Source organism: Physeter macrocephalus, chromosome 15, assembly GCF_002837175.3.
Source record: "Physeter macrocephalus isolate SW-GA chromosome 15, ASM283717v5, whole genome shotgun sequence".
In the NCBI taxonomy this organism is placed as follows: domain Eukaryota; kingdom Metazoa; phylum Chordata; class Mammalia; order Artiodactyla; family Physeteridae; genus Physeter; species Physeter macrocephalus.
In genome coordinates, this window is record NC_041228.1 from 26,546,672 (window position 1) to 26,568,990 (window position 22,319).

Genomic DNA, 22,319 nt, shown 5'->3' on the forward strand with positions numbered 1-22,319 from the left:
ACGCACAGGCTCAGCGGCCATGGCTCACGGGCCCAGCCGCTCCGCGGCAGGTGGGATCTTCCCGGACCGGGGCACGAACCCGTGTCCCCTGCATCGGCAGGCGGACTCTCAACCACTGCGCCACCAGGGAAGCCCCTAAATGTCATATTTTTAAATTCATGTTATAAATATTAACTAGACTTATGCTATGGCCCAGCCCCTTTTAGCTTACGTAGCCATTGTGGAATCCTACATATCCATCAGTGGCAGCAAAACGAATTGGCAAACATTTTATTATGTAGATATAGATATAGCCATTTAACGAAAACAGAAAGCCACACATTTGAAAAGAGAAACCTACTGCATATTTCACGTTTTGTTCTGTTGTCTACATTTTCAAGTACATTGAATGTCATAATTCCCATCAAGAAACCAAGCACACAGTTAGGTTCTTAGTAAGTATTTGCTAGGAAATTTGATAGGCCCAATGGAATCAAACCAAAGAATTGTTCAAGTTATTCGCTACAGCCTCCCTTAACTACAAGGCATGTGAAAATGATGCTGCTGTTACAGTAATCATAATACAACAGCAGTGACTATTTAGTGTATGTCATGTGCCACTGATGATGTCATTGAATTTTCAAAGCAGCCCTGTGTCATAGGTACTATTATTATTCCATTATACAGATTAGGAAACAGAGAGGAAATTCCGATATTTTGAGGTTGAAAAAAATCCCATACCATGCTGCTTTTCAGAGATGCGCAGGAGAATTTATCACAGACACATTGAAAAAGGGAAATGGAGCCTTATGATACTCATGAGGTGAAAAACTTTGGAGAAAGTGTCATCGACATTGTTTCCAGGTCTCCAAAACCATGATCACTACAGAGTTCATCCTGCACCTTTATTTGTCTGCTGCCCCTTTGATGGGTGGAAATTATATTTATAAAATATTAAGGCAATGACCTAAAGCTCGACCTCAGTGACAAAGTCAGAGCCAGAGGAGCCACCAGTACGTTCACATCCTCCAAGGGTGGTACCTTTTCACCATTTGGGGCAATTAAAATTGAGCCATGACTAACAGTTGGAAGAGATGACATTACACTGGTTGTCCTTTGCATGAATGGTCAGTCATGAGTACAGAAAATAAGAGACATTTACAATCTAATGTAATACTCTGCGCTCCCTCTTTTATACGATTAAAAATGAATCTCTCTTTATACCAATACAGTACATGTTCTGCTCTTTCTTTAGGGCTGCTAGATGCCAGCTATCTTCTGTGGACAGCCTGAAAATCTAATTTGACACAATTTTAAAGTTATTGAACTAGACTTGGTGTTACCATACACACAGTCTTTTGTTTCCACTAATTAATTTTAACACCACAGGCATTAATCATTTGCCCAGCACACGAAAATTGCTTTAAGATGATTCATGTGTTTTACAACATTGCAAACCCAACCCTTATGCTCTTGGAATGTACAGTAAAGAGGAAGTATTAGAGCAAATCCGTTAGTAAAAAGAAAATTCTTCCACATCCCAATTCCAAGGACATGAAGAGTTTTAGAATTTCTACTGGATGCTACGTGAGAAAAGTAAATTAAAACTGGTTAGAGAGATGGTCTCTGAATAATTTCCACGGTGAACTGGCAGATATGAGCACATGAGCAAGATCTCTCTTGAAAATAAACACATCGAGTTTCAGTCTACACAGAGGCCCTCTGCAAACTCCGTGCAGTGCCAATTAGCATTAACTGTGGCTGTGCTCATCTATTCCCACAGCAAGTCGCTGGGTAAGGCCAAGCTCTGCATTTACAAATGCAGCATGCAATGCTCAGAGTTAGAAGAGCATTCTAAAATGTAATCGTCCGTGGTCAATCTTTCTCCCTTTGGCTTCGAATGGCAGACTCACAAATGACAAGGGGTATTTAAAACAATATATGTGTGTATTTTTAAAAGTTTAGTTCCAGATTCTGAATTCGGAATATCTGAAAGGCGAGTGGAAAATTAGTTTTTAGACTACACTTTTAGCCTACCACAACTAACTTGACACACACCTGTACACAAAGAGCATATGCTCTGGGATCCAATATAATTATTTACTTACTGTGACTCATATGACTTACTTAGAAGGTAAGCTCCGTAGACTTTCATGGCAAACACTGCCTCTGCAAACAGCCTCCCACCACAGGCTGGGCTATGTCTTGTGCAGAAATACAGTGTGTGCAGCTCAGCTCATCTCTCCGTGGAGTACAGTCTCAGAGTGGGGTATCCATGGAGACCGAGCCTCCTACTTGTGCAGGGCAAGGAAGTGACTCCGCTGGGCACCATAGCAACAGGAGGCAGAGGGGAGGTTGGCCAATCAGGGAAGAGCACAGGAGCTTCTCCCTGGTGACTGCAGCATTTCAAATGAAACCATCGCCCTCATGAATGAACACAAAGCATTTAAGGAAACATCAAATTGTCAAACAGAAGTAAATGCGTACACAACAGTCAAGGCGAATCCTTTTGACAATTATGGAGCAACACTGTGAGTCTTTCTACAGTGATTATATCCCAAAGATCAAGGAAGAAATTACATCAAAACCCCACACAGTCCTAAATTTAATGGCAAGCATGTGATGCTTTGAGGAGAATACTTGGTGTACTTCATGAACTCCAGCTATTTAAATACGCAAGGCACTTCACAGTGCTTCCCAGGAGAGGGGAACAGGAGACATCCATTGTTCTGATGGGGGAGAATGGAGTCGAGGGCTCCCTAGGACAACTGTTGGCACAGTGCTTCCAAACAGGAGTTTGCTTAGAGAGAGCACGTTTATCAAGCTTCCAGCAAAGCCCTCCACTGTAGCAGAATAATTCTAACTAAGAAGGCATCCCTGATAAGATAGGGCCAATGCAGACAAGGTGGTGAGTGAACACTCAAATGCCTTAAAGTTGTGCTATTTGTAAACTCTCTTCATTTCTCATTTAATAATGGTAATGATCATTTACTGAGCACATACTGTAGACTAGGCAAATACTGTAACTAGAAACACAGCTTCTTACCAGATGCAGACTCTGATCTTTGCAAAGATACAGGATGTGCATGTTTACTTCTTAGTGTTGTGCAGTATTTACTCCATGCATATACAGGCATATCTCATTTTATTGCTCTTTGCTTTATTGCACTTTGCAGACATTGGGTTTTTTTTTACAAACTGAAGCCATATGGTAACCCTGAGTTGTCAGATGATGATTTGCATTTGACAGCATAAAGTATTTTTAAATTAAGATACGTATATTTTTTAGACAGAATGCTATTGCACATTTACTAGACTACAGTATAGTGTAAATATAGCTTTTATATACTCCGGGAAACAAAAAAATTCATGTGACTCACTTTATCACAATATTCACCTTATTGCAGTGGTCTGGAACCAACCCACAATATCTCTAAGGTAGGCCTGTACTCTGTTACATACTTAACATATTTTACGATTCTCCCAGCAACCTGAGAAAGGTAAGCATTAACTGTTCCTCCACATTATAAAAAAAAAGAGAAAACATTTCCTTACGTTTACAAAAGAAACTCTCCTGCCCATTGACTCCCCCTCCCCTCACCGCTCGGCAGGTGACCTGGTCCACCCTATTCAATGTCTAAATACAAGGTGAGGTACCTTCCTCCTTATATTAAAGTTGTTCCAAAGCCTCTTATCATAGAGTGCTCTCTCTTATAATTACCCTCTTTGAACAAAAAGTGTCATCTGAAAAAGATATATCAGTCTGAATTGACCTCAATCGGTGCTAGTTTGGGCTGCCTTCAGAGATCAACTGATGGGATTGTTAAAAATGAAGAAGGCCAAGAAATTCAAAACCAGATTTTGTAATTACTCCTGTCATATGACTCCTCCAACCTTTTAAAGATCAATTTAAATAGCAATAGTCAATGGTTAAGTTGTAGAGACTGAAAAACATATTCTTTGCTAACTAAACTCAGTAACTGAATAGCTTTGGGTAGTGACGGATACTTACATTGCATCTACAGGAAAACAGAAAAACCAGCTGTCCCGTGCTATCCATGGATGTTGTGACAGCCTGCTCGTTGCCCTCCAATGTTCACCTCATTCTCTCCTTCTTCCATAATAATAGGTGCCCAGGTGACTAAGATGTCCTGGGATATAATTGGAAATGACATGTGTCACTTCTGTGCCCTGACCTTAAAATGACTGGGTGAGTATCCCCTGGTCTCTCTCCCCCTTCCTTCTGCCTGGTATAGGACAGATGACCTGACACAGCTGCCTACCAGCCTCAGTCAACCAAACACTTATGTACTGTTTTATGAGACAGATCAACTTCTGTCTAATTTTAACCTCTGGATTTAGGGGCCTCTTTTTACATTAACTTAACTCATACCCTCACAGTACTTGTAGGCTTGAAAACAATACCCAGTAAAAGCACCAGACATGACTTCGAAACTGCTTTATATTAAACAAATTGGGCAGAAGTGAAGATACTTTGCTCTGGAAAAGACGGCTGAGTTGAAAGGTAGCTCGAACAACGAGCAAGACAATAAATTTTTTATATTAACTATGAATAACAAGATCAATGTTACTAAATTAATAAAAGTATAAATTGGTATGTTTAACTAAAAAAATAAATTAAAAAAACCTATCGGATATTGACTATTTCATCCATCTCTAAAGGTTTACTCCAGTTAGCAAATAAAATAAAACGTTTTTAATCTCATTAGGAAAATGCAGGGCCTTACATTCTGTCATATAACTGTTTCCCTACACTTTGCTATTTTCACTGCCTTCTTATTAATGTACCTGCTTCCAGTTTCACCTCTTGATAATCCAAGTTCCACAGAGCAGCCAAAAGGATCTTGAACATATACATTAAATCATCTCTCTTAAAACCGGCCAGAGGTTCCCATTGCTCTAACGACAAAGACCTCACCTGCGACAACTCTTCTCCCTTCCTAGGTCATTGCTCTGTCCACTGTCCCCCAAACCCTCCCCAAATGTGAAGGAATATGACTAAGTTCTCAGCTCAACTGTCATCTCCCCAGACACTCCCTGCCCCATGCCCGTGACTGTCTATAGCATTACCTTGTTTAACTTGTCACTATCTGAACTTATCTTGTTTGTCTGCTTGTGTGTGTATCAGCCATCTCCCCATGTTAAAGGCAGGCTCCAAAAGAACAGGCATCTTTTCTGTTTTTTCCACTCCTCTATCCCGAATGCCTGGAACAGTGGTGTCAGCACAGTGTAAATGCTTAATAAACACTTGTTGAGTGAATGAATGAAAGCTGGTCAATCAATGTACAGCCAGGATTCAAAGTGAGGTTTAGCAGAAACCTTACACGTCGTGAAGTGAGGGTTGCCGTCCTTCAGACTCCTACACAGCGATCACCTTCCTGCAATGCCACATTCTAGTCCATGCATCTTGGAATGTAAGCCCATTGCAGCCAGCTTCCTGAAGCTTACCTCACTTAACCATGGGCTGCATTCACGTAGCTTGCTGCTGTCCCTTGGCTGCTCTCAGATACAGGTTCAGGTGGTAGAAGACCTTAATTCATTGAATTACCCAAATGAACTTACATGACTTTTGCTCAACACGTAACTTTTGTCAATAACCGTACAGTCCACCCAAACGCCACACAACAAATTATACTGGCGAGGAAGACAAGAGAGGTCAGAGTACTTATCCCTCGGCCTCCTTTCTTGTCAGGTGCTTTGTTCCTCTACCAAAGTACATGGTTCCTTCACATGTAGCCTGGGAATTCTCTCCCTCTGGGTCCTGGGTATCTCAACCTTCCTCTGGCCTCTGGCCTCTTCAGGATGGGAGAAGGGCTCCAAGCCATTGCCATTGCCATACTTGTTGGATTTCCTTAATCTGGCCCATTCCTGTGTATGCAGTCTCTTCAATAAACTCTTCTCAATTAGGACCAAAAAAAAAAAAAAAAAAAAAAGCCCAACCTAAAGAATGTATCTGCATGATTTATAACTCTTAGTTTATAGGTTTGTGTGTAAAAGAAGTTTCCAGGTTTATTTCTCTTATGCTGGTAGTTGATAAATATCTTTAATGGTGGGTGTGTGGTCTGCTGGAGTGTCTGCTACGTATGAGAGACCCATAATGCTTTTTTCTCAACACATTAGAGCACTTAGCATCTGGCAGGCTCTCACACTGGTAGCTAGAACACTGTACATGCAATAAATCCTAGTAGACCTGGGACCTGGATGGCAGGGCCTCTGGGAAGAAGAAGATTATAATTCACTAATTCTTAGGGAAAAACCATTAGCAGACCATTTGGCACCGTTACATTGATTGGGTACATCATCAAAAGCACAGATGGGAGAAAGGCATGAGAGTAAATATGTAAGTAATCCTGCCATAAAGATAAATATTCAGGTCTCCTCATCACATTTAAGCTTTTTTTCACGTGGTCTGGTCTCTGCTGGGGGGAAGGGATAGACTATACAATAGTTCACTATAAAACATTCTCTGCTGTATCCTGGGGGAACGTTGTTTCTCTCAGAGTGAAAGAAAGTTTCAGAGATCAATTCGGTATCAGTGCAAAAGCTCTTGTTTAAGTTGACAAAGCCTAATGATCTTTGTTTGTGAAAGTATTTTTTTTTTTTTTTTTGCGAAAGTATTAAGGACATGCAGGGCAGCACATAAAACATTGTGACAAGTACAGAAAGGACTAGTTCATGATTAAGCAGAAAATCCTGAAGACCTTAACATTTCTTTGATGTTGACATCCTCAGGGTTTATTTTACTGATCTGCATCCAAACAGCCTCCTGTGTTTAACTTTCTGTATTTCATTGAAGTTACACTGAGGTTCATTGATTCTGTTATCAGCAACAGCCAGCATGATCTATAAATGGACTGTATCAGCTAATCTATAGGGCTCTACAGATATTTTTTAAAAATCCCTGTCTTATATCAATACATCTTTCTCAATTGTCACACTCTCTTATTAATTAGGAAAAATTAAAATTATTCCTTTGAAGTCAGACCTTAGACGCGGTGCAGTAGTTCAAGAGTTAGAAGCAAGACTACCCTGTTTAAAATCCATTTACAAACTGTGTGACCTTGCATGAATTAACCTCTCTATGCCACAGTTTCTCCATCTGTAAAATATGGGATAATGATATCACTTTCTCACACTGATATTAGGATTAAATGAGTAAAGTCCTTGGAATTTTGCCTGGGACAGTCAGGGCTCAATAAATATTAGCTAAAACAATTTTTAATCAAACTTCAGAGTCATGCAAGCCCACAATTACATTTAATATATTCTTCCTGATATCTTCAGTATCTGAAATAGACTTAAGCCTTTATTTGAGGCTGGGCTTTGCTGCTGGAAGAACTTTGATTGAAACTGTAAGCTATTAGAAAAGTATTGCCCCTTGCCAAAGAATGCAGCACGTTTCCATTTAACCAAAATCTCTTTTAGCACTCACTAAAATTTTAATTTTTCCACTCTATAAAAATATTTCTAAAATGTTCAAGACATTTTCCTGCCCTCATACACATTATTTTCTACCAACTCCACCATCTCACTGACTCAGTCTGTTTCTGGAACATTAATTATTGCATTAAGTGCTACAAAACATTTAAAGCCTGAAACACTTAGAAGGTCACTATGCTTTTCAGTGGTCTTTTGTCTGCTTTTTCATATTTTCCCATCTCTTTCTTCATTGTCAAGCCATCAGCTGTCAATTAATGCTCTTTTCAGTGCCCTCCTATAGCAAACACTTCCCCCCATGTTATGTGAATTGGGAGACATGACCTGCTAGAATTTTGTTTTAAATAAACATATAAGTTCTGTGGAGAGTTTTAAGGGTTTTCCTGTAAACAAAGTGCAAGGAATTTCCGGTATCTATTTTAAGAGCAACAAATGACCATTCTTAACATTTACTAAGGAATTACTTTGTGCTAGGTCCAATGTTGGGCATTTTACATTCATTAAGCTGTTTAATTGTCACAATAACCCATTTTACAGATGCCGAATACCAAGTTTCTGGAAGAAAACAAGTAGCTGAAGAGTGCACAGTTATAAAGAGGTGGTATGGAACTGTGAACCTAGTATACTGGGCTCCTGAGTCTGGTGGTTAGAAAGTGTCCCCCGAGCCCTGCCCTCCCCCCACTTTTTTTCTGAAGAAACAAACTGGGTAAGCTGTGAGTCTCCTCTTTGTAGCTCAAGTTATTATAAGAATGTATGTCCCACCCGCACCCCATCCTGTAAATTGTCTCTTTTATTTCACAGAACTAACTTTGAAGTGAAAGGGACAATGCTTGTGATAAGCACGGGAACAGCTGCAGGCTATCGGCTGTGTGTGAAAGAGCCTCAATCTACTAAGGGAACCAGTGTTGATTAATCATTAACCCAGTTGGTGCCTTCTGAGTTTTCCAGCAAATGCCTCTGAATGTGGGAAAGCGTCTTCTTAAAGTCACCCATCCTCTGTTATTGTTGTGAGGTTATTACAGTTCATCTGGCCAGGTCTCTGATTTCAAAAGCCTGGGTGGTGTCTGATGACAAGGGAATACTAACTTAGTCTGAATGCTGATGGCAGAGGTGACATCTTTCAAATGCAGATTTCAACATTTCAGTTTCTAAATGTGGGTTTCTTTTCAATTATAGTGACCCTCACCATTTGCTCTTGACCTGTCTCCTTAACCGGGAGGTGTTTTTTTCTCCCTTTCACATTTTCTAAATATTTGTTTAAATTGTGTAATTCTTTCCCCAGCTCTCCCACAAGCCTTGTGTAGGAAGGATTTAGTACTTGCATTTGTAGAACAATGAGACTGGGTCTTTTTCTCCTTTGGGTTAAGATGCTCCCCAAGTAGAAAAATCAAGCATTAAAGGAGGCCCAGGAATGTCATTTAATGTCCTAGCACAGAAATCCAATCAGGCCTTTCCTTTCTAGGTGAGAAAAATCTCATCAGGAAAACTGACTGTGAACTACATATAGGAAAAGCACCTGGGAGAAGGAATGGTAGCACCACAGATCCCTCAAAAAGTATTGGGATTAACGTATACACACTACTATATATAAAATAGATAACTAATAAGGACCTACTGTATAACACAAGGAACTCTACTCAATAATTTGCAATGACCTATAAGGGAAAAGAATCTAAAAAAGAGTGCAGAGCTTCCCTGGTGGCGCAGTGGTTGAGAGTCCGCCTGCCGATGCAGGGGACACGGGTTCGTGCCCCGGTCCGGGAAGATTCCACATGCCGCGGAGCGGCTGGGCCCGTGAGCCATGGCTGCTGGGCCTGCGCATCCGGAGCCTGTGCTCCGCAACGGGAGAGGCCACAACAGTGAGAGGCCCGCGTACCACAAAAAAAAAAAAAAAAAAAAAGAGTGCATATATGTGTATGTATAACTGATTCACTTTGCTGTATAGCGGAAACTAACACAACATTGTAAATCAACTATACTCCAATAAAAAAGAATGCCTTCATTCCCTTCCTTTTAATCTGTACTGCAGCCCAGATTTATTGTAGTTTTCTGCCTTAAATGATAAGGTCCCTAAGAGCAGGGATGATGTTGAGGTCATCTTTGCTTACCTTTCCCATGCTCCTCCCACGCTACATATGATTCCTTGTACACTCTATTCTCAAAGAAGTATTTACCGAACACCTACCTGATGACAGACATTGTATTACACTCTGGAGATTCAGTCTTAAATGTGTGCTGAGTCGACATGAAAAAGGCAAAGCCATTATTCAACTGAACTGCAGGGATGTTTTCTTCCGCTCTTTGGTGGTAATTTTTAATTAAATCTGCACAGGCATTAAGTGATAGAAGCCAAAATGACAGAAGGCTCACTGCCTCCAAGAAGTTCCAACACGAGTCCTGCTTGGAGGAAGGCAGGGCTCTCATGCTGTGCGTGTGCCACAGCTCCCTGCTAGAGAGGTGCTGGCGTGCTCAGCTCACCTTTCAGAGCCCTTCCTGGCATCCTGTGACACAGTTCGCTTCTCCTTCTGCATTAGATACTCAGTAAATATTATTAGCTTTTTATCTGAATGACCAAAGGGGCATTTCATTAACTCCTTTCTGAGATGAACAGCAGTTTCCAGAATCTAGAACAACGGACCTAAAATAAAATGGGCCCAGGTTAATGTTAAAGGGCCCTTGAGCATCTGTATAAGGGACACTAATTGCTTGCTATTTTAATAAACTGGTATTGGTCCTAATGAGTCGATTTATTTTTAAAAAGTAGAGCGCACATCAAGAGCAGAAGATGATTTTAGGCTGAGGGGAGATGGTCACCTGGGGACAGAGGAGGTGGAACATTTGAACCGGAGAGCAGTAACTTCTTGTGGCTTAACAGATTATGTCTCTGCATTTTATAAATTTTGGAGTCACCCAGGGGCCTCGGTTCCAGGATTTCCTATTTATGAGAATGACAGATTTATTCTGCTGAAAGTTCAGAGAGCTATAGGTCACGGTGCAGATTGTTCTAAATACAAAGAGCTTACTGTCCAGAACTGGGGCCCAGTCAAAAGCTCGAGCAATGGTTTTTAGTGATGACATTAGGAATTTCAGGCAACTAAGAAATAACCTTTAGGGACCCCTGTGACCTTGATAAAATGCAAATAAATCAACAAATCACGAGGTCAGCACTGCTTAGGTGATATGTTTGCCTCTGAGCAATTAAATCAGAAGCAGTTGACAAAGGCGCTGTTTCAGGCTCTGCCTCTGCACAGGGTCATTAAACTAGGAGTCATAAATCCTAATAAAGGAGACCCACGAAACCTCAGAAACAGTACGTGATATTTTGTGCGTGTTTTTCTGGAGTATGGGTCTGTAGCCTTCACTATTCTCAAATGATCCATTATCAAAACAGCATGAAGAACAACTCTTGTTTTCTTTCCTCCCTTCTTCCCTCCCTCCCTCCTCCTTTTTATTCTTTTTGTCTGCATTTTCTTCATGAAAGCATAAGGCTTAAACATTCTCAGCAAGACAAGTAGCTGATCTTTAGCAAGTGAGTATCTTCTGTAGGAACCAGACTTGCTCAGGGTGGATTCTGTACATACACATAGGGTTTTAAATCTTTCGTTAAGATATGATTATTCTTATTACGATTATTGAAACAAGGAAGGGCAAGGATAATCTTAACTGCCATTTAAACTTAGGTTGCTCTTGCTGCACCACACTTTTCTCTTTTTTCACTGTTTCTTTATATTGTCACCACTGTAAAATGTTTTTGGAATGGGGCCAGCGGGTGGAGGGGTGGTGAATGACAAAAATGAACTAATTTCAGGTTGCATTCAAGTCCTACAACACCTTCACAATAAAAATCTACTTTTTCTTCACAATCCATGAAGCGGACATTCTTTCCTGCAGCATTTCATATTCTCAATCCCATAGCCTACCTTTGCTGTTGAGGTCAACCAATGTTGATTGTGCCCTCGATACACACCGGACCCTGTGTGCTAGGAATACAAAAAGAGGATGACAGGGCTTCTGCTCTTAAACTCACATCCTGTATGCTACAGAAGCAGACTCCATTGGTGACTGCTCCCAGGTTAAAAGAAAATTGAGAACATTTCTCAAAGGAAGATATACAAATAGCCAATAAGCACATGAAAAGATGCTCATCATCTTTAGCCACCAGGGAAACGTAAATCAAAAGCACAATGAAATACCACTTCACACTCACTAGAGTGGGTATAATCAAAAAGATAGACAATAACAACTGTTGGTAAGGATGTGGAGAAATTGAAACCCTTATGCATGGCTGGTGGTTTGTAAAGGGGTGCAGCCATTTGGGAATACAGTTTGGCAATTCCTCAAAGGGTTAAACATAGAGTTGTCATATGATTCAGCAATTTCATTCCTAGGTATATCCCCAAGAGAACTGAAAGCATGCACAAAAACCTGTATATGGATGTTCATGGCACCATTATTCATGATAGCCCCAAAGTGGAAACAATCCAAATGTCCATCAACTGTGAATGGATAAGCAAAATGTGGTCTGTCACCACACTACGGCAAGATGTTAATAATAGGGGAAACCGGAAGTAGTGGTAGTGAGGGGGGATATAAGAACTCTGTTACCGTCTGCTCAATTTTTCTGTAAACCCAAAATTGCTCAAAAAAAAGTCTATTTTAAAATGTGGTATATCCATACAATAGAATATTACTGAGCCATAAAAAGAATGAAGTACTAATACATGAACGTTGAAAACATTATGCTAAGTGAAAGAAGCCGAACACAAAAGGCCACATATTGTATGATTCTTTGATACGAGATGTCCAGAACAGGCAAATCAGACAGAGGGTAGGTTGGTGGTTGCCAAGGGCTGGAAGAAAGGAAAAGTGGACAGTGACTGCTAATGGGTATGAGGTTTCTTTTGGGGGAGATAAAAATGTCCTGAAATTGGACAGTAGTGATGTTTGTATGGTCTTTTGAATATACTAAATACCACTGAAATGTATACTTTAAGAGGGTGAATTTTATGGTATATGAATTATTTCTTAATTTAAAAAAAAGGAGAACTGAGCTGGGGGAGGGAGGAAGGCAGTTCTGGTTCTTGAGTACACAAGGTAATGGTTTATTTCTTGGCTATAATTACAGGACACTCTTTAATTCATTGTCTCTCTCTTAAATATTGGGAGTACCCAACACCTTTTTTTACAATCTCCATCTTTCTCTTTTATATGCTGTCTTCTCCATTATGTATCATTCTCTTTCTTTTTCATATTTTTCTGGAGCAAAGGACTGTTAACAAATTCATCATGACTAACATTTACCAGGTACTATTAGGAAACAGGGGATTTCTTCTTCACACAGTTTAAGTTTTGCTCTCAGACTAAACAACATTCTCTTTGGTTGACCAAAAGCAAGGTGAAGAATAATCCATTAAGTATGCTATGCATGTCAATTATTCAGGAAGAACAAAAGCGGGGAGAGATGGAAGAGGACACAGGACCTTCCAATGGAAGCGTACACAGGACCAAGCTTTGGCTCCATCGAAATAAAGCCATCTATAGCTCCTTGCACAATAATGATATCACCAAACAAAAATTAGAAGACAAATGTAAGGAATGGGGCTCATGCAAGCCATTAATCTGTCTTTTCAGGCTCATTAATATGTATAGTACAATTGGTGATACTGAAGAAAATAATGCAGTATAGGTGGTGTCTCTCAATGCCAATACTCAGGTCCTTTTATTTTCAAGTTATAACTTTAATTTCACTAAAACTATATTTGTTCATAAACTGTATATATTTCTGAGATGGAAAATATTTATTTATATATTGCAAATTCTGAGAACTGACCTTTTCTGATGTTCATGGCATCTCATCCACTGTAATAAAAATCTCCATTTCATCTCATAGCTTTTACTATTTTGTAATTATCGAACATTCTATGTATATATATATTGAATATATAGCAGCATATTCATATTTAAATCTTTAAAAGCAAAGAAAATAACTAGGTCAGCAAGTATGCCCAGCCCTACAGATGTGCATCAAGATAACCTGTTCTTTTCACAGTTTGTGCACATTTTAAATGGTACCAAGTAATTTCTTAGTATAATTTATGCTAGACTTAATTATATAGTTTAAATGTCGTTAGACCATTCAGTTAACATTTCTTCAAATTTCCTCCCTTTTTTACATTCCTTTATAATGGACACATATGTCACTATGCATTCTCAATTATTAACAGCTAGTACAGAAAATATTCCACTCTATGCTCTACCTCCTTTACTAAAAAAAAAAAAAAAGCAAAAAAGATGTTTCTGGGTGCTAGGTACAGCATTAGTGTTCCCTACCTTGACCTCCAGGTGTTTCATTTCAAATTTCATTTGAAATGCCTCTAGTCCTATTGCTCCAATAAGAACATGAAGAGTTGACGTACACTCACCTGGCTTTACAAGGCCTGACTTTGGTTCCTTCTTAGGTCGAGCTGACTGGATGCTTCCCTCACCAACCATTCCAACTGTGCATTTCTTTCTGGTGAAGTCTTCATCACTGCCAGGGCAGAAGCCAACAGGGCTGCTGCCAGCATCCGAGGGCGTTTTCACGGGAGATACTGACTGACTACTAGGACAGCCTGTGTCATCTGGAAGACAACAATCAATGAGTGTTTAATGAGGAAGGAGGAAATCAATGATGGCAAAGGGAGGGCAGGCAGTGAGCCATGCCCACACGTGCTCACACACGTACTCTGCTCAGGAGGCCCGGGTTGACTCCTGTGGGTGACTTGCCTTTTATTTTCCATATTCTGGCCAAGCGTGTTAACAAAGGAAATATCAGCTATTATAAAACATATTTTAAGGCAAAACCTTGCAAGATTTTGCATCACAAATATTTCTGTAACATTATTGTTGTCAAAACCTAAATTAGTTTGTTTTGACACTTGAGGTAGTATACTTTTGGGTCATAATCGTCCGTAAATTTTTGATGGGGTAGGTAATAAAACGTTTGCCAGAGCAATACAGGATTATTAATATGAAGTCTTTGGGGCTGTCGGTGTTAGGAAAAAGTTACTTGAATCTTATTGACCACACCCAGTTTTTGATTACTGGGCCCATCAAGTGGTTAACAGAGTTTGATAGAGGCGAGAGCTGGCTTTAGGAGTTCAAGGAAGCAGAAGGCAGTGATCCTGTTTTATTATCAAATGCACTCAACCAAAAATACATCAGTCAGATATCTTGTTGCCTGGGGTAAATGGGTAAAATAAAAATGATATTCAAATTAAAAATATTCCCTTAGCTTTCAAGTTATATATTACTACCATGGTCATTACTATAAGTTAATATGCATGATATGAAGTGACCTGTGTAGATGCTTATTAAGCAAACAGGAAAGTCGCATTGCTGACTCCTATAAATGCTTTCCATATCTATTAAATATTTATAATGGTTGGTTAATTCATTTATACTGTGGTGAGAACTGTATGGGAATTTAAAGCCAATCAACATTACTTAACAGTATGTCTACTCAAACTAATCAATTAGTGGTAAATCTTCACTGCTAAATAATTCTTTATTATATGGAAATATTTTGCTGTCAGAGTTATTTTAGTAACTAAGTGGGCAAAAAATGAATAAGGACATTTAGTACTAATAACTTTTAGGACTATTACACTTTTATAAATATTAAAGGAACTAAAATAATTTGCCCTCTATCAAAGGCTATCTTAAAACTTCATAGCTTGAATGAAGACAGAAACAGATGTAGTTCTGAATAAAATATACTGGTTGCCTGAATTAAGATGACTAGAATCCATCTAAAAAGTAATTGCCTTTGCTTCATTTTTGGCCTTTATTTCCATTTTTATTATGAAATATCTAAGTTCCTAGAACAAAGTGAACTTGGCACTAGTAAAATGATGTATTTCTCTTGTATCTTTTTTGACTTTTGGACATATTAGTCTATATAGGACCTCAATGGTCTGTTTCTGGAAGTAAATGGTTTTCAGTGCACGGTTCATACCTTCTGTCTTTGTTGCTCTTTTAAATGTGCTATGTTCTTCCTGAATCGAAGAAACTTTGGCCCTGAATCACTGTGATGAGAATCCTCTTGGCTGCTGCTCAGCTATTCCGCTATTGTCCCTGGCTTTCTCCTACATTTGCATGTCCCATGCTTCAATCCAAAGAAATCTGAGCTCCTTTCAATCCAAAGAAATCTGAGTGCAAAGTTGCTAATTACTCAGACAGATTCCAGCACTTTTACAAGGTTCAACAGGTCTGCACATGGCCTTGGGAGAGCCTCGTTCCTGATTCCTATCCCAAAGCAGAGAAGCTCAAATGATTGAGGTCTAATCATCCAAAATTACCTATTGTCTTTAAAAGTATTTCCCTATGAGTCAGTTCCATAAATTACTTCTTTTAAAAGAGAGATGGCCCAAATTAACAAAAATCCATGCTTCAGATTCTCTACCCCAAAAGGTAATTTTTCTTGAGAACTCTCAGACTCAAAGGGACAAAATTAAACAATTTCCAGTATTGAGAAACACTGTCGAAATTGTAATTTAAGTAAACAGAAAATGAATGTGTTTTGTTTGGTTCTACTATCATTTTGCCAGAGTTAAATACGAAGGAATGTGGATAGGCCATGTTTTCAGTACTGGTCATTTCAAGGATTAAGTACTACGGTCTGATTAAAAATTGGGGACTGAAGTTATTCAGAATGGTGGCAGTTTAGAGAAGGCAGTAGCAATTTTTCACCTGGCATGTATGCCTCACCTGTCATCAATATTTACAGCCAATAACTCCAGGGGCAAGGACTGAGAAGACGAATACCTAAATAAATCTTTAACTTCAGGAACCTCGTACAGCATTTGAATCATTACCTAGTAAACAAGTGTTCATTTATCACCTCTTCACTGTCTGGTATTGCACTTCACATTGTGGGGGAAACGAGAGGGATATGAGACATCATCTTTCATTAAACAAATATGTATCAAGTCCTGGCACTGAACCAGCCACAGGCACTGTACCCAGCCCCCATACTGATGGAGCTTATAAGTAAGTAAAAGGGGTTAGTAAATATCACTTCCAGCACATAGTTCCTGCTAAGTGTACTTAGCTAGTAAACGGCTAAGTCTGTTAAGGCAAATCCATACCCAAGAAAAACTGAGTTATCAGAGAAGCTTGGGGCATTTGCCTGTTTTGTCTAATGGGACCAACACTAACAAAGGAATCTGGTTTTGGAAAGGGCAGGGCCATTAATCTTCCTACTACAGAGACCACACTTTAAGTTATGCAAAGTAAGCCCCGAGCAAAAGCAACAGAGCTTCAGTACCAGAGAGTCATCTGGTCACCTGTGGCACCTGAGGTATTTTCCTCTGTGCAGCACTGAAGAAGTGGTTATTTTTTCAACAAGTCTTGTTTAGGGCCCCTTCCCTCCTCCCCCTCCCCTTCCCTCCTCTTCCTCTTCCTCCTTTTTAACTTCATGATCAGAGCTGGAAGCAGACCACCAGTCCAGATGAAGATAATATTCCTTTCCAAAATCCAATGCAAAATATTCTTAGCTCACATTTACTCCAAGATTCTAAGAACAGGGAGCCAAGTTGATGTTCTTTGCTTGTTCATGCCTAATTTACTATGTGCCAAACTACATGTGGATCCAGCACATATTGAAGAGATTTATTTATTAAACCTGCTTCAGTTAAACACTTTGTGTGTGCCTTCTGTTCCTTGCTGCTACCTTGACTGTTGAATTTGTCTTGTAGAATTATAGATTTTATTAGTTATGTTAGTATAAAGAAATTATCAATGAGAAAAATTTCTAATATGACACCATGAAGAAACTGTTTCTGGGCAGGAAACGGCAGAAATCCTGAATGATTTACCCAGAAAAGTGTGGGTTGTTTCAGATTTCCAGAATGGAGAAGAGTAAGAACATTTCAGCCCGGTTTTAGCATAAGGGAAGCTTTTTCCTCCAAAGCTTTAGGAAGAGAGTGTAGGAGACTCTCAGTTCTACTGGAGAGAAATGAGCTTTTCTTTTAAAACACACTTAAACACACACCCACACTAGCTCTTACGTAGTTGAGTTTTTACATTTCTTTCTCTACTATTCATGGTAAGTATAACTTCATTAAAAAATATATACACGCAATAGGACCACTTTCCATGTTTTACACAGTGTGATCCATTTGGGATGGATCCATATGAGATGATTTCCTTCCAGGGTCAACAATTTAAAATCCCATTTACTTGGGTCCGGGATGGCCCCTGGTGGATCTCAGGTAAAAGTGACCCACATCAAGGCCACATCTAAATGATCACCATCTGCACTGAAGAAGACTAATTTACATGCCCTGTTTTATTTATACTGAGGAACAAGTTCTTCCGCTGATTTGTTCTTGTTTTATTTGCTTTGAATACATCAACCCACAGGATTAAGGATAACTGAAGAATATTTACAGATCCAGGAACTTCCAGAAGTTGTGGCCCACCCCAAGTGCTGTAAGAAATATACTACTAACTAGTTTCCAAATTGGTTCTAAGGGAAAAAATTTTTTAAGGTCTATAAAGACACATGAGAGAAGCAGACATCTAATATAATTTTGTAGTCTGGAGGTTGTTTAAAAATGATTTTTAATCTATTTTCCTCTCCCTTTACATTACAAGCTTTTTGAGAATATAGGATATAGTTAATAATTGTAAAATGACTCTTTATAATTCTGAAAAAAGTGTGTATAAGTATCTTTTAAGATAATTTGTATCTTATTTTAAATGCACTAAAGAAACTTGCTAAATTAAAGAAAATCTTCTGTTGGGTTGTTAAAATTTTAACAGATTTTTAAATTATAAAAGTAATAATCTTTAATGCAGAAGATGTAGCATACAGGAAAGTACAAAGAATTAAAAAAAAAAAAAAAGGAGGGGGGGATAATATTTTCCTATAATTGTACTGCCCAGAAAAAATACTTAACTATTTGGCATACTTCTTACTGATTTTTTTGTTTGTTTGTTTGTTTGCTTTGTGGTACGCGGGCCTCTCACTGTTGTGGCCTCTCCCGTTGCGCTTACTGATTTTTTATACATATGATTTACTTGCTTGCTTGCTCTTTGTTTTGTCAAAATTTCAACACACATTTTCGTTTCATCACTCTGTTACCGAAAATTTCTCCCTGGAATTTGTCAGGCTAGAAAGAAAGAAGCTATTAAGACTAACAGTAGCCAACAAAAGGGGCCCCACTGGCCAAAGATGGAATAATTTGAGCACCAAAAAGAATAATAAATGCAAATAACTGATAATGATTGGATATACTTTAAAGATCTATGAGTTCATAGTAATACAAAATAAAACTAAAAAAAAGAAAGGCCCTTTCAACTCCCCCAAAATCCCAACCCACTGGAAATCTTTGGAAGTGACCCAGGGGCCAATTCTTTATATCGAAATTTGGCAATTAAAAGGAAAGAAAGAATTAACATATATCCTGATTGTAGAAAATGTTACTGGACAAATTGTATTTCAGGATAACTTAAATCGCTCATTGATATTGGAAAGTTCTCCCTTACAGAAGCATTCTGGTTAATGAAAGTAGATGGAATAGCAGAAAATTACTACAGTTGACCCTTGAACAACATGCGGGTTAGGGGTGCTAACCTCCATGCAGTCGAAAACCCACGCGTAACTTAGCAGTGGCCCACCACATATGTGGTTCTATACCCAAGGATTCAACAAACAGTGGATCATGTAGGACTGTAGTATATCTCTATTTTTAAAAAATCTGGGTATAGGGGCTTCACTGGTGGCACAGTGGTTGAGAATCCGCCTGCCGATGCAGGGGACGCGGGTTCGTGCCCCGGTCCGGGAAGATCCCACATGCCGCGGAGCGGCTGGGCCCGTGAGTCATGGCCGCTGAGCCTGCGCGTCCGGAGCCTGTGCTCCGCAACGGGAGAGGCCACAACAGTGAAAGGCCCGCGTACCACAAAAAAAAAAAAAAAAAAAAATCTGAGTATAAATGGGCCCACACACTTCAAGCGCATGTTGTTCAAGGGTCAACTGTATTTTGCAATTATTTACCATGAAATACTTGATTTAGGCCACAAACATAATGGATGAAAACATCAGACAAAAGGCTGATGGAGAGTCTGCAGTAGAGGGACCAAGCCTTACCCATTTGTACCAACTGAGTATTCTTAGCATAGCCGACAGTGGGCTAACAGACATATATACCTTCTGATGGGATGTGAGATGAAGCACACAGCATCCTCCACGTTCTTGCCACAAAAAAACCGTCCCTGAATCTAATCAAGCTTTAAAGCTAATGTCCACCTTATAAAATAGATGGAGAACAGTAATGGGTTAAATCAGGGGTTGGCAAACTGCAGCCTGCAGGCCAAATCCTGTCAGCTGCCTGCTTTTGTAAATCAAATGTTATTGGAACACAGCCCAACACTCTACATAGTGTCAACTGTGGGCTTTCAAGTACAAAGGTGAATAATTACAACAGAGATCATCTGGCCAGCAAAGCTGAACATATTTCCTATCTGGTCCTTTTCAGAAAAAGTTTGCTGGCCTCTGGGTTAAACGATACCATGAGGAAGCAAACAGGCACTTTTGAGACAACTAGGGCTAGTAGTTTCAGTGTTCTCTAGCGTACCAAGGAATTATGTTAAATTCCTTGTTAAATTATGTTAGTAATGAAAATGGTACTGTGATTATGTAAGAAAATGTCCATTTTTTTTAAAGAAAGCATGCTGAGGTATGTAGGTAGACATGAAATAACTTGATGTCTGGATATATGCTTTAAAATGCTTCAGCAAAGTAAAAGAGAAAAGAGAAAAAGGGATAGATGTAGCAAATATGACAGCATCTTGCTATTAATCTGGATAAAGTGGACAAGCAGCTCATTGGTGTTCATTGTAGTATTATCTCTTCTTTGGGTATGTTTTCAAAAGTGTCAAAATGTTTTATTTAATTTCTCAAAAACATTATTTTAAATAAGTAACTATTTAAAATAGGAACACAGTATTTCTAAAAATCATTTCCTTCTTGTAGGGTATTTTAGGATGTTTCCAATTTTCTCACTGTTATTGAAATTGCTTTAACACCACATTTTACAGATAAATCTCTTGTCAAAATTTTTATTATCTCATAGAACATATCTCTAAAAATGGATTACTAAGACTTCTGAGAAATTTGAGGCACTTTATATTCCTATTATATTGTATGAGAGTATCCCACTTATTAAATTCCTGGCAATAATGAATACTAGTTTGTTTGCATTTTTGCCAAGTTAATAATGCAAAGTGTATTTCTGATGTTTTAGCTTGCATGTATTTAATTATCAGTGAGGCTTAATGTCCTTCATATGTTTGCTGGCCTTTTATTTTTACACTTATCCTATGTATTGTTCATGTCCTCTGACAACTTTTCTATTAAGGTGTTAAGGAATTCTTATTGATCTGTAAGAAATCCTTATATATGAAAGGCACAGCCCTTTGGCATATTTCACCAAGCTTGTTTACTTTTAGTTTAGAATGTTTTTGACAACCGACCTTTTCTAATTTCTAGCTGTCAAATCTCTCCATACTTTCCTTTGTGATTTCTTCCAATGCTTTAATGCTTAGAATGTCCTTCTTACTAACTCCAAGATCAATTAACTATTACCTACACTTTCTTCTAGATTTTTATAATTTCAGTTTTTATTATATCAAATCCATCTGGAATTCATTTTAAAATGCAGTGTAAGGTTAGATGTTAACTGTACTATTATTATTCTTTTCTTAATTTTTAGGAAATTTATCCTTTCCATATTACTTTGAAATGCTTTTCTGATAAAATTTTGAAAGCAATGAATATTTTTTGCAAAGTGAATATATATATACACACACATATATACATTTGTATATATATATATTTTTTAATCCACATTTTAAAATAGGATTGCCCAAAGTGTGTGTGTGTGTCATACAATCTCCTGATATTTAACTAAAGTGTCTAACAACCAGTGCCATCCAACACTTTTGGTGGCAGTTATGATGACCAAGTTCCTACTTCAACTTCCTTGTAACCTAAAGATTACATATAAAATATTTCTTCCAACTCCAAGAAACATCTCTAGAAATTCTGGTTCACTTCTGAATTTAGATCTCAGAGCTCATTTGTTTTCCAAAATGCTGAACTAAACAATTCCAAAAGACATACTTAAAAATAACATCAGGCAGCAGAAAACGTGGTTTTGTGCCATAATGTCTTGAAACATTCAGTTATGGTTTGAAGCTGTTCAATGTTCAGCTGCATAATTTGGAGGAAGAATCATTTCTATTTTAAGGAAACATTACTTTAAACTATATAGAAATCTAGTTGATTCTCATGAATGACAAAAGTGTTTACAGACTATTTATTCATCCATTCAACAAATATTTACTGAGTATCTACTACGTGCCAGACACTGTTATAGGTGTTACTAGTCTTACTGCTCCAGACACTGACAGTTTTTAAGATAGTCCAATGGAGACAGATAAAATGTCATAGCTTAAACTCATGGTTAATCTGAACCCTGTGAAATTCTTACTACAAACCATTCAATGCTCTGAAAGGGTGTAGGTAGGTAAGAAAAGTAACATTTATTAAGTAGCTATCATGTGGCAAGGATACTAATTTTTATCGTATAATTTTAATAATATCTCATTTTTATAGGTGGAAAAACTGAGGCTCAGAGAGGTTAACAAATCCAGCCACACAGCTACTAAGGTATGGACCCAAAGATTCAAACTCAGGTTTGTCTGACTGTAAAGTCCTTGTTTTTCTCACCACCACAAGCTAACTGTTTTCTAAATTTTCCTACCTATGTTTGTTCCAAGAGGAAACAGCAGACATTCTGGGAATGCTCAAATTAAAAACAGACAAAGGAAGCTGT

General features: G+C 38.5%; 1 protein-coding gene across 10 annotated transcripts in view; it reads right to left on the minus strand.

The window, feature by feature from the left end:
- Positions 1–22,319, minus strand: part of SYBU (syntabulin) — a 72,916-nt gene that overhangs the window by 35,762 nt on the left and 14,835 nt on the right. For 5 of the 10 annotated variants that reach the window (XM_028500798.2, XM_055091272.1, XM_028500801.2 and 2 more), the window contains exons 3-4: positions 13,860–14,057; positions 11,358–11,417 (exon numbers count right to left, since the gene is read on the minus strand). In XM_028500798.2, coding sequence (XP_028356599.1) covers positions 11,358–11,417; positions 13,860–14,057 — 258 coding nt within the window. Of the gene's footprint in view, positions 1–2,106; positions 2,546–3,991; positions 4,124–11,357; positions 11,418–13,859; positions 14,058–22,319 lie in introns of those variants that run through there. The other 5 variants (XM_028500804.2, XM_055091273.1, XM_028500805.2 and 2 more) reach the window with 3 other exon arrangements.